Raw genomic sequence first — 14,064 nt, 5'->3', positions numbered from 1 at the left:
TAACGAATATATAAAGAACAAAATTTATAAAAATGATTTTTTAATTAATCTTAGTTGGCTCAAGTTCACTTGTCCAATTTACTCAACCCAAATAGTTGAACGTATCTATAACGATAAGTTCATAGACGCGTCTAATTCAACTCTCGTTTCGCGTATTGCTCTAATCAATCTAATATAATTAATTTAATTTTTTGATGTGTTTTCTATCTTTTTTTTTAAAAAAATCCCACCACGTGCGCAATGGGCGCTTTGTAGGCGCACTTTGCACGTACGCGTCGTCGCGATTCCAACTCAGATGGCACTCGGGTGACGTGTCAAGCCCAGCATTTTGATTGTGAACAGATGGCAACCGTTGATCCAACCCAGATGCTTGTGATGCGATCTGGAGTGTTGGATCGCGAAGAGTCACGATCTGACCGCTTGGGATGAGACTTGATCTGAAGCGTCAGATCAAATGGATGATTAGATCCAGATCCGATGGCTGATGACAATAGGCGAGATTGAGGGTCACAACCCTTCAGAGATGTGAAAGGTTACAACCCTTCAGATTGGACGATCCAGATTGATCCAGCCCAAGGAACACATCCTCTCACCCATCGAATGGATGATTAGATCCAGATCCGATGGCTGATGACAATAGACGAGATCTGAGGGTCACAACCCTTCAGATCTGATGGATGAGATTAAAGTGGGCTATGTGAAGGGTTACAACCCTTCAGATTGGACGATCCAGATTTATCCAGCCCAAGGAACACATCCTCTCACCCATTGAATGGATGATTAGATCCAGATCCGATGGCTGATGACAATAGGCGAGATCTGATCACAACCCTTCAGATGATGGATGAGATTAAAGTGGGCTCAAGGGTTACATTCAGATTGGACGATCCAGATCGATCCAGCCAAAAGGCATTCAACCTCTTCATTTGGTATAAATAGATCCCTCCAGATGCTGGAAAGATCATCGAATTCATCGATTCTACTCTCTCTTGAGCATTCATCTCATCTTGTGCAAAGAGTCCAAAAAGCTTGTGAGAAGGTTTGCTGGTCTCGGAATTTGGAGTGCTATGACGTTCGTCGTTGTATCTTGGGAACGAATTGCTACTATCTGTTAGCACCGTAGCGGAGCAATATCATTTACGGAGATAGTGTTGAACACTAGCCTCAACGATCCATATCAGTTTGCGTACTACCGGAAACAACATGTCCATTGGATTGACTCGCTCTATCAAGTAATTTAGATGGATTAGGTTGAAATTTTATCAACCCATTTTAAAATAGGTTCAGATAGATTGCCTCGCCTAGGCCCGCGACCCACGTAAGTTGGCCCGCGACATGCTTGGGTTGGCTCGCAAATTGAAAAAGTTTATTTATTTATTTTAAATTTTAAAATTAAAGTAGAAAACTCAATAAGTTAATGAGTTTAAAAAATTATAATTCAAATTTAAAATTTTTAACTTAAATCAATTTAAATTATAATTCAAACAGGGGGTTCCACATAATTTTGGGTTGAAAAGATTTTTCAATCTGTCAAAATAAATAATAAATAATCCATGTCTAATTCAACTACCTATCTATCATATTTAACCCATCTAACACTATAGGTGTAATTAAAGTGGGAATATAAATATATTATAAACAGGTGTAACTTCAATAAATTTGTTTCATTATAATCAACTCAATTATGTCTCAAAGGAATGGATAAATAGATTATATAATGAATTCTGAACTATCTATTCTTTTGCATTTTATTTTATATGATCGTATATAAAAAAGTAAATAAAAAAATCCCTTCTAACTCTTCCGTCTAATTTTTTTTCATTAAAATGCCAATATTTGAAGGCGAAACCTGTCGATTTTGGTCATCGCAGATGTTTGATCTGGTAGAGGGGATGCCCATCAGCTCCCGCAATGCTCCACTCCACGGCTTCACGCTGCTTCCCAGCAGGCAACTCTCATCGTCGCGGTCCTGCAGCTCCCGTCGCCTAAAAGTTCGGGCTCAAGGTTACTGTCTTTGATTCCCTTCGTTCCTTCTCTCGATATATTGGCTATTAGAGGGGTTTTGGTGTCCTATTTGGGGTTTTGAGTCGATTGATTTGATAATCAACCGATCGATTGACGATCCGTAAATTGGACATATGACGATGGAGAAAATTGCAGATTTTGAGATAGTTTGGGAAGTTCTTCGTATCGTACATCATTTTTTTTGACAAACCTATGTGTCCTGTGGTATAAGAAATATCCTAAGAATCTAACAACTGTAATTTCACAGAAGAGCCTAGCGAAAAGTCAGTTGAGATTATGAGAAAGTTCTCAGAGCAATACGCCGTTAGATCGGAAACATACTTCTGCGCGGATAAGGGAGTCACCTCTGTTGTAATCAAGGTTGTTCTAAAACTAATCTTTTATCCTAAAAAGTGTTCACAGTTTTTTGCTTTCCATTATTTTGAAAGTTCGTCTTTGATGCTTGCAATATGGAGTCAACGTTGAATACTGATGAATGTCATGGTTTCCCTTTTAATATGTATGAGCTATTTTCATCTAGGTGGCAACTTGACTTGTAACATTATATGAACATCGGATCTTCTTGAGATCAACTACTGTCTCTAGGGTACAATTGCCATTACCCGGGACCCTTTATGGTTGGGGCTTAGGATTCACAGTTTTTTGCTTTCCATTATTTTGAAAGTTCGTCTTTGATGCTTGCCCTATGGAGTCAACGTTGAATACTGATGAATGTCATGGTTTCCCTTTTAATATGTATGAGCTATTTTCATCTAGGTGGCAACTTGACTTGTAACATTATATGTACATCGGATCTTCTTGAGATCAACTACTGTCTCTAGGGTACAATTGCCATTACCCGGACCCTTTATGGTTACAACTTGTTCGTCTGCAGTTATCCATGTTGAAACGTTTACCTAATCTCTGCATAATGCTCAGGCATTGATTCTTCAAATTTGATCTCACAGGATGATTTTTTTTTAAACATAAATAGCCAATGGCAATGTTATGATTAAGTGTGTAACTCCACTGCAATATTGCAGTAATAATTATTTAAAAAATGATTCTATGAGATTAAATAATTACAATTCCCTTTGAAAATTGTAGAAAACATGTCAAGAATATGAATGTTAAAGCGAGGCTTTACACCTATAATACTCACTCATAATGATTAAACACCATTTCATGAACTTTGAGTTGTCTGGACATCTTTATATTTGTTTTCAAGATGGAAAGGTTAGGCTCTAGTTCATATTTGGTAACCATGAACATACATTACAATTTCGTGTAACTAATTTGCACTACTTCGTGTTTGTTTACTTCATAGCACTAGGCTTTGAATAATTAGGAACCATCTAATAATGTAAAAATTGAGACCAAATCATTACTTTGGATTTTATTTTCATTATTCTTTTTCTATCAAGTGACCTATAGACAAAGATGTCAAATGGGCTAGGTTGCCTATGGCCGAGCCTGGCCCTACATGCTATGGGTTGTGCCCAACACTATTCATAAGCATCTGGGCCATGCCATATCGTATTAGGCCCAACACTTGTGCAAGCTTGTTCTGAGTATAGAAGTTGTAGCCCGTGGGCCTGGGTTGAAAACGAGACATGCTTAACTCGGTTGCTTAGCTTGGTATAAGACTAGTCCTAGCCTACAGGTTGACTTTGACTCACTAATTATTAATATAAATAATTCTAACAAAATTAATAAAAACATCACTTTTAAAAGAATTTATTTTATTTTTTAGATTTTTTCTTCTGAATTTTAATTTTTTATTATTGTCTGATTTTTTTTGTTTAAATTAAATTGGGCTTGTGGGCTTGTGTTGGTTGATGTGTTAGATGAATGGGTCAAGCCCAGTGTGGACTTGTGTCGTGCCTCACCTAGACACGACTCATTGACACCTTTACTTTCGGGTACCAAAATATTCCCATTATGATTCAAGTTGGAGAAATCGTAAGTGTTGAAATGAGAGTGGGAGTTCATTTACCTTCTTTCTTGTCTACAAAATGGAAGATTGCTTTCTACTTTTGGTGTTTTTTCATTTTTTCCCGAATGGAGAAACCATTATTAATCTAACTTTCTTAAGATGCTCCACTACATTCCTTTGCTTGGCTATGTTTTTTAAGGTCTAAGCCTAAAGCAACATCATTCTTTCCCAAACAAATTTTGAAGATGATAATAACAAATATCCCTGTTTACAGTTCTCTGAGGATGTACTACATTTTTTTTTACTTGATTAAGAAATTGCATAGTTTTGTATTGTTATTATTGTGGAGAAAAAGTAGATTGCTGATTGCATTAATACTCTTTTAAACTGTCACAGGGCCTTGCAAATCACAAAGATACATTGGGTGCACCATTATGTCCTTGTAGGTAAATCCTTTTTTCTTTTTCTGAATCATATAATTCACCTGGATAGATTTTCAGACCACAATTATGACATCTCAAAATCTCTTTCCAGGCATTATGATGATAAAGCAGCTGAAGTAGCACAAGGATTTTGGAATTGCCCATGTGTACCTATGCGAGAGAGGTAAAGTATTTCATCATCGTCATCAAGCAATGCTGGTCCCAAATATTTGGCATCTGCTACATGAATCTTGATTCTTGTTGAGTCATTACATTGACTAAAGTTTTATTTGATCTTCCACTATCCTTTACATCTTCCACTTTAATCAATTCAACTCTTCTAACATCAATGTATTGGTCAGCTGAACATGCCTTTAGCATCTCAAGCTGATTTCTCTTTTATTGTCACTTGGAGCTACACCTAATTTTCTCAATAATAGTATTTCTATAGGTCTACGATAATAATATATTTTTTCATTGGATCCTTTTTTTTGTTATCGAAAGAAATTATTGAACATTAATATACTTAGAAATGAATTCAATCATAAAATGATGATTTCCTTAAAAATTGCTTCTTCTCTGTGCACCATCATCAAATATATGTGTGTTCTTATTGCCGTATACATCTATGTTACTTGGACTTGGTATTTTTCCTTTACCGTTGTTGACATGACACATTGTTAACAAGAGTATTATGTCAGACACCTAGATCTGTTTGATCCTACATTCCCACTTTTTTGAAATGATGCATTAGACACCTAAATTCATACTGATGTTGGACACTGCCTGAGCCCCAGTAGCATAGGCATGAATACCTATTTATTTTCCGGACATGTACTAACATCGTAGCTAAGTTGCACCTCATGTACCTCTTGTCTTTATTTAATCCATTACTATTTTTCCCATTTTCTTTTAAAGAACACTAATACATTTTACTGGTTTAGACATGTTATTTACATTGATCTCCAGAAAAGGAGTCTCTTTGGACCTTCAGAGATGAAGGAACAAGTTGCATCAGATTCAATGTTTTGAAAATGACAGTATTGTGCTTGAGATTGTATTATCCTAGACAACTAAAATTTCAATACAAATGCATAGGCAACTAAAATTTCAATAACGGACATCACACACATACATCTCAATTCCTCACAACATCACACCATGCATTTCATTCTTGAGTATAATAAACAGTTTGGATTGACAGGTCACTGTGTCACACTCTGTTACCACCTATTCAGTTCTATTTAATTTCACTTGCACGTAACTTTAGTCTTTTTCATAGTGTATGAGATATTATCCTCACTTTGTGAGCCTCTTTGTGAGCCTCTTTCCAGTGAAAGTGGTTTGGGCTCAGGTTTTAACCAGAACATATTCTTGTGGTGTATGATCCTAGCTAGGATCTATCAGGCATCAGCCTGATAGAAACATACACTAGGTTTCGTTATTCCTAGGCCTTGCACATTACATGAACCGTGGGGATCGTAGCTCAAATATATGATTTTAGTTTCAATGTTAATGTTTTACGTGGGTGGTAATCGTAACATCAGTTGCAATTAGTCATGGGGATAGGGCTTGTTATATGGGCATAATAATGTATAATGTATAATGTATGTGGGCTTATCCTCCCTAATCAGGCCTAATTTTCTGGATATTGCTTATGTGATCATGAGCTCAGGTTGTAACAGATATGGTAGTAGATCAATGACCTCTTGTCACATGCAGGCTATTCAGGAACATATTGTACATTACAATATGAAATTAATCTTGGGTATTAACTTTTTGCCTATACAAGAAAATGCACATCTCAATAGATATCTGATCTGGTAAAGATATGGCCCAGGTATTATGTCATTCTATCTGTCCTCACCCATACACCCACATCATGTTGTTGGTCCAAGTATTTGTCTTGTGGTCTCTACCTTGCTTCCACCACTGTACCCAATGTGTCTTATGCTACTATGTCACGGTAGAGAATCAAGATATTCACTGGGATGCACATAGGTATCCCTGCATAGTCATACCATGAGAAAATTGTTTGCAAGTGATAACCTTAGCCTGAAGCCAAGCTGGCCATTATCTGAATACAGTACGTACTAAACAAAAGTGTGTTATGACCTATATGATCAAGAGCCCAATCTCTGGATTCAGATGATAATGAGAGTAATTAGAACTGGCTTGTTACACAATTTTATTCTTACATCCATTGGCAGTCTGCAAATATACTTATTGAGAAATACCCTGTTATAGCCTTTTTATATCCTGTATCTGCATAAATAAACTGTTTGAATTACTAAGCATTGTATGAATCAGAAAGTAGATAGTTTGGAAATTGTCCTAGCAAATATTTTGCTGCTTCATAGTTGCTACCATATATATTTCTTTGAATGCCAAATTTTGACAGGAAGGAATGCCATTGTATGCTGTTTCTCACTCCTGATAATGAATTTGCTGGAAGAGAGCAGGTAAACATGCAATTGGGTTAATGCTGCCTTGTCTTTATAAATGCGTGTCCTTAGAATTCTTCTCTAAGATTCCATCTTTTGTGCTATTTTTTCAAACTATAGCTTCACTAAAAACTCAATAACTATTTGGTGTCTCCATTAGTCAGTATCAACAAACCAACCTACCATTAATCATGACCTTGGATCTATATCCATGTAGTTCTGCTTGAAATCGTTAGGGCTAAAATGAGCCTAACCTGAGCACGACAGATTTGTCTTTTCTGCATAGAAAGCTTTTCAAGCTTGATTTCTTTCCATGCTCTTAATTCCAGGCAAATATCCGTATGCCACACAACTTGAGCTAGAATTCCTTTCAAGCTTATCAAGAGTTAGAATTTCGGACCATAGTTGTATTCATATCAGATGAAGGAATATTTGTTGTACCAAGATTGCCAACTGTGTACTGTATCCTAATTTTGCATTTGTTGCTTGTTACTATGAATATCAGAGCAGAGGGGCAGATAGGGAAAGGAATACAAACCACGTGAATGATTCCATTCGATGTATTTTCATGTTTCCTTCCCTCCCTTTTCCCTATTCCAGTAAACAAGTCATAAAGAGTTTATAGCTAGGAAAAACAACTTGGTTATTTCATGGTTTACTAGAAACCATTATAGTGAATCAACAAATATATAACTCTTCGTCCAAGCTATTTGAGTAATTGTTATTTTGTCGATAAATTCAGACTTCTTGTATTCAACAGCTTCACTAAGTCAAGGTAAATTCAGGTTTAATTGCTCAGATTCAGACTTACAGTTTTTGGCTGCCATTTGAAGCATAAATAGATAAAACAGCGTTTGGGATACTGGATATTTATTCTTTTACTGAGCGAGCCCAATTTTACAAGTGTATTTGTTTAGCATACACACTGCATTACTTTTTGAGAAATTTACTGCCATTTCTTAGTCTAATAATGTTGTTTCTTGTCCTGCAGTCCATCACCTTGGAAGAAATTAAAGAAACAACAACAAACCTTTAATTACAACTACTTGTATTTAGTCATACGTTAAATTCTGCCCTTTAACAGTAAGCAATCGTATCTTGAGGTTTCATAAAGATGTTATTGCGATGACTGTGTTAATGCCTTGGGAAATAATCTCATTTGATGTTTTAAAGGAAAATCGTTAGTGTTATTTGTTGGGACTAAATGATTCAGATTGACTTCAACCATGGTCATAATTGTTTGTTAGGAAATTCGTCGAGCACAACACGAGCCCATTTGTTGGAAGCTTCTCTACTTAGGTAAAAAGTTAGTACGTGTATATCCTGATGGTTTATGTACAAATGAATGATATTCGATATCTGAATTGAGAATTTAAAAGGGCAAACGTACAAGATGAAATGACACGTTTTTGTTCTCCAAAATAAAGTCGTGTTTTTTTACGCGTTACTATTATATTTTCTAATTTTTACGGCAATTGACGGGGCAAATTTAAAGCTCCAGAATTTTTATCTGGCGAACTTAGGTTTCATATTTTTCAAAGAGCTCATCTGATGTTTATGTTATACCTCTGGTTTTTTTTTTAACATTAGAGTCGCATTTCAAAAAAAAAAAAGACACTTCTTTAGTTCAGATGGTCGTAACTTTGACATTCTTTCTATTCGGAAAAAATAAATATATATTTAAAAAAAAAATAAATATCTTTTTTCTCAGTCTGTTGAAAATAATCTCTCTCGTTGTCAAAAACTTTAAAAGTTAAAATCCTAGACACAAGGTATCTTATTTTCTTTTCAGCTCGTTGCAAATGAGATAAGTTTTCCTCTCCCATTTAAGTTTAGGGTTTAATTTTGTTTTGTCATCTTATGTCTTGACGGATTATCTCCCTCTTCTCTTATTATAAATTATACTCTTATTATAAAATGATGCAAGGTGCTTCAATTTCTCAAATTCGATCATCTCCAAAAGTATGCATCTGATTTCTAATATAGTACTTATCTCTTGTACATGTTTAGGATTGTTTTTTACATATTAACTTGTATTTTTTGATTTGTATTGGATTTAAGGTTCTGTTATTTCTAATAACCACACTGTTTAAGGTTTAAGGTCTGTAAATCTATCGATGAGTTTTGATTAAAATTAATTAGATTTTAAAAATTAGCACCACTGTAATGTTATAATTCATTAATCAACATTAGGGTAGTGTTGGATTTCAAAGAACACCACTATTCTAAAGAGTAATTCTCAAATATTCAAAACAAAAGGATTCAAGATTTCAAGAACCAGCACTACTGTGGTGTTTGATTTCAAAAATCAGTACTATAGTAATTGATTTTCTTTGCAAATCTACTACAGAATTTGTTTGCGAGGAAACATCTTTTTTTTTTAATTATGACTTTCTTATTCTCTGATATAAATGATACTATATTTATAATAAGGGAGTTAATTGATACCTATTGTTTGATTCTATTTAGGGGGGCCTCCTCGTCTTGTAGGCTATACAACAAGTCTGTGTATTGTTCAACAGACTTCATTGTAAGAAATTTAAATTATTTGAGAATATACAATGATTGAATATATTATATTAATTGATTACTTATGTATCTCTTTGTACAATTGTAGTCAATATTTAAATATTTATGGAAGAGTGTCACAACACATATCTTAAAAATTAATATGGAAGAGGGAGAGATTAGGTATATTTTATATCTATTACCATTGATAATGCACACTTTCACTTATTGTCTATCAATACAAAGATAATGATTTTCAATCATTACAACTCTCTTGCATATAATGGTAATTCAACATCAGATTTTGAAGTAGTGGTGAACATACAATATTCATGTTAATGTTAGTGATGTAGTATAAATTTTAATTTATGTTAATTTTTACATTTCATTCTTATAGGTATTCGAATTAAAAGAATATCCTCGTGAGAGACTTGTTGCTATTCATCCTTGTTTTCAATATCGCCATCACATTGACAAATGTGTTACATTTGATTGTCCACAACAAGAAGTCAGATAAGTAAAAGAGAAATATTATGAATATGCAATTTGAAATACTAAATTACTCATGTTATTTATAGCAATGACTGTGACTTCTTTGTAATGCAATATATTAAATGTCTGCTATATGATAAAGATGGACTTCAAACAAGTAGATATGAAAAAATTTAGAATTGATGTATCAATATCAATTTTGAGGAGCATGTTCTCAATAATTTTAATTTAATTATCCATCTTATTGTAACAAGAATACTTGAGTAAAGATTGTAAAACTAAAATTGTGTCATTATGTTACTTGTATATCTGTATTTGTAAGATACAACAGAGCTATAGTTACATTAGTTTTGTGGGATTTGTATATTGTATTTGTAACAATCATAATACTTGTATTGAATAATTGTATTTTATTTGTGTTATTAATGTTGTTAATCGAGTATTGAATAGTGTTATGTATGAAATGTGAAAATTATACTATATTGTCATAGGAATCACTTTACTATCAAGCCAAACAGAATATACAATGTTGATTGACTCTGAACAACAATACCACCTTTATGATATCAATAGAATTGTGGTCATATTATTCAAATAATAACACCACAATGGTGTTAATATTCCCACACTAGCACTAGAGTATGTATCAACAAAACCATGATTTCACAATATCTCTACCTTTTCTACACTATCCTCTTTTAATATATGTCTAGATTTTAGATTTTTAATTACTTTAGGTCTATCAATGGGTTTCGATAAAAATCCATTGATAGACTTAGCCAGCTCATAATGTACTCATTCCAACTCATATAGATTTATGTAGTGCCCAAGAGTCCAAATGTGTCCACAGTTATCATCTAGAAGCATTCCTAGTAATGCTCAAAAGGTTTTAAAACTTTTAGAACTCAATGGTAATGTTCTTATGAGAACAACACCATTGTGGTGCTAATCTTTGGAAACTAGCATCACCTTGTGTGAGAAGAACAAAACACTACGGTGTTGCTTTTGGAAGACCAACACCACAGTAGTGTTAGTCTTCTGAAATCAGCATGAGTGTCTGTGCCAGTTGGCACGCAATTATAACTTTTCTTACAAAGCTCAAGACCAGGTTGCACACCATATATACCCTCTCCACACCAACCTCTTTCATCTCATTGTAAGTTTTCAAAAATCCAAGTCGTCTAGATCCATTAATGAGTTTCAGTCAAAACTTATTGATAGATCAGCTCTGATTGCATAAATTTCAACTTATGTGGGTTTCTGCATTGCCTAGGACTACAATTGTGCCCTCCATTATCATCTTGAAGCTTTTCCAACATTGCTCAAAAAGTTTAGAAAGTTTTAGACTTTGTGTCAATTCGAACAGACTTATAATTTTTTTACGAAGCTCAGGATCACTCTCAGGCCATATATACCCCCTAGACATTCACCTCTTCTATCTCATGGTAAGTTTTCAGAAATCTAAGTCTCTTAGGTCCATTAATGGATTTTGGTCAAAATCCATTAATGACCTAGAGAGCTCATATCAGATCTATTCTAACTCTTGTGGATTTATACGGTGCACCGGAGTCCAAATGTATTCTCCTTTACTCTTTTAAGACATTTTCAACAGTGCTCAAAAGATTTTGAAACTTTTAGAACTCAATGGTGCTATTCTTCTAAGAACAACACCAGTGTGATGCTGATATTCGGAAACCAACACCATCCTGTGGGAAAAGAATAGAATACTATGGTGTTGGTTTCGGAAAACTAACACTAATGTTTGTGTTAATTAACACGCAATCATAACTTTACTTATGAGTCTCAGATTCAGGATTGCACACCATATATATGCTCACCTCTTCTATCTTATTATAAGTTTTTAAAAAATCCAAGTTGTTTAGGTCCATCAATGAGTTTCGGTCGACTTAGACAACTTTAATTGCACCAATTTCAACTCCTATGAGTTTTTATAGTGTCCAAGACTCCAATTATGCTGTCTATTATCATTTTGAAGCATTCCTAGTATTACTTGAAAGGTTTAGAAAATTTTAGACTTTGTGTCAATTGACATAAACTCATAACTTTATTTACAAAACTCAGAACCAGGCTCTGAGGCCATATATACCTTCTAAACACTCACCTCTTGCATCTCATGATCTGACTTAGAGAGCTCAGATCAGACTCATTCCAACTCCTATGGGTGTAAATGGTGCATCGGAGTCCAAATATGCTCTCCTTTATTGTTTTAAAGCATTCCTGGCAGTGCTCAAAAGGTTTTGAAATTTTTATAACTCCGTGGTCATGTTCTTCTAAGAATAGCATTAGTGTAGTGTTGATCTTCGGAAATCAATACCACCTTATGTGAGAAGAACAAAATATAGTGGTGTTGGTTTCGGAAGACCAACACCACAGTGGTGATGATATTCCAAAATCCATGTCAGTTGGCACGCAACCACAGCTTTGCTTACGGATCTCAGGACTAGGATCGCACACCATATATACCCTCTTCGCACCCACCTCTTTCATCTAATGTAAGTTTTCTAAAATTCAAGTCATATAGGTCCATCAATGAGTTTCAGTCAAAACTCATTGATGAACTTAGCTTGCTACGATTGCACCAATTTCAACTCCTATGAGTTTCTGTAGTGCCCAGGAGTATAAATGTGTCATTCGTTATCTTCTTAAAGCATTACCAATATTGTTCAAAAGGTTTAGAAAGTTTCAGACTTGACACGGATTCATAACTTTGTTTACGGAGTTTATAACTAGGCTTTCAGGTCATATATACCTTTTAAACACTCATATCTTTGTTTACGGACCTAGAGAGCTTAGATCAGATTCATTCCAAATGATACAGATTTCTGAAGTACCCCGGAATCTATATGTGTCCAGAGATATCAGTTTGAAGTCATTAACAGTAGTAATCAAAAGGTTTTCAAAATTTTACTTTTTAAAGCACTTGACACATACACATAACTTGTCATAAGGATGCCAGAATTAGGTAGTGATCAGAAGTTTTTCATATTTTCAACAGAACAAAATCCTTGATGGATTAATTATTTCCGCTATAATCATTTACACTTTATTCGATTTGTATATAAAATAATTATTTACACTGTAATCAAATTACTATTTTTAATTAGTAATTTATTAATGAGTAGCCAATTACATGGTTAATGTCAAATAGTTAAATTTGTATATTCACTATTAAAATCACTGTATATCACTATTAAAACCATTAGATCAACAAAGTCATAGTTTCAATGCAAAAGTTGAGTGTCTCATTATCTTGTTCCCCACCGCAAATCTGTAGCTATTCATGTGCTCTTGTTTGAATTTTGGAGTCACTCCATAATATAGTGATTTAACATGTCGTAATAAAAAAAATATAGTCGTATATGTAAATAAACAAAGAATTAAAACACTTAGTGCAAGACTAATTAGAATAAGAGGTCTTGTAATGACTTACGAATAGCTTTGCTTGGGATATGCACTTATCTAATTGTGAATGAGTGGTTTAACATTTATTTGTCAATCTAGGGCATCAATTGTCATAATACGAAATATAGAATTTTTAAAAGAAATCAACCTACAACCATCAAACATACTCGATGATCAACTAAACAACATATGTTGTAGTATAAGATACAAAAGATTACTTATTGTTTTATCAAATTGATCATTGTATTGTTTTCTAGCCGTTAGGGAATTATAACATATAATAATAAATTTTTGCAAATCAAACATTAAAAGGTGATAGTGTTTATCTATGTGATGCATTGGACAAAATATGTATCTACTTTCATCATTGCCATCGTTTTTAATCGTCTCTTGGAATGCTATAACGTACATTAATTTGAACATTTCCTATGTAAAAAACAAAGTTAGAGCATAGTATTTCTAAAAGATTTCCTTTTTCATTTAGATCAAATATCAAAATACTTGTATTTCTATTTCTATTCACCATATTAGTATTTTCAGAATAAGATAAAATATTCTATATTTATGGACGATTGAGTAACTCATTGTCTATCAATAGAGGCAAAGAATGATTCAAGTTCAACAGAAATAGGTCTATCCCTAACAATAAAAATTTGTAATCATAACAATGACATAGAATAAGAATTTTTTAATTATTCTATTTAGATGATTCTTTAGGTTTTTATTATTATATTGTCACCGAGTGAATATCTCATGGTGTGTGGGAAATGACACCCCTGGGGCGTGACATAGATGGTTTATAACTATAGTTTTAATTAATCATGATACAAGAAGT

The 14,064-nt window shown here is 33.9% G+C and overlaps 1 protein-coding gene across 2 annotated transcripts; it reads left to right on the top strand.

The window, feature by feature from the left end:
- The first annotated feature begins 1,837 nt into the window (after nt 1-1,837).
- Nucleotides 1,838-8,203, top strand: LOC141814646 (ferredoxin-thioredoxin reductase catalytic chain, chloroplastic-like). Of its 2 annotated transcripts, XM_074702583.1 has the most exons (7): nt 1,838-2,004; nt 2,273-2,385; nt 4,337-4,386; nt 4,475-4,546; nt 6,764-6,824; nt 7,798-7,889; nt 8,054-8,203. In XM_074702583.1, exons 1-6 carry the CDS (start codon nt 1,872-1,874, stop codon nt 7,840-7,842), a joined length of 474 nt encoding a protein of 157 aa, XP_074558684.1. In that variant the 5' UTR covers nt 1,838-1,871; the 3' UTR covers nt 7,843-7,889; nt 8,054-8,203. The 2 variants fall into 2 exon arrangements, with proteins under 2 accessions (XP_074558684.1, XP_074558683.1); XM_074702582.1 differs by lacking the exon at nt 8,054-8,203 and having other exon boundaries at nt 7,798-7,996.
- The last annotated feature ends 5,861 nt before the right edge of the window (nt 8,204-14,064 follow it).

The sequence above is a fragment of the Curcuma longa genome, chromosome 21, assembly GCF_044706935.1.
Source record: "Curcuma longa cultivar G26 ecotype Majalengka, Jawa Barat chromosome 21, ITB_CL_G26_1.1, whole genome shotgun sequence".
Lineage (NCBI taxonomy): Eukaryota > Viridiplantae > Streptophyta > Magnoliopsida > Zingiberales > Zingiberaceae > Curcuma > Curcuma longa.
The sequence above is the reverse complement of the archived record's forward strand: the minus strand, read 5'-3'. Positions and strand labels throughout refer to the sequence as shown.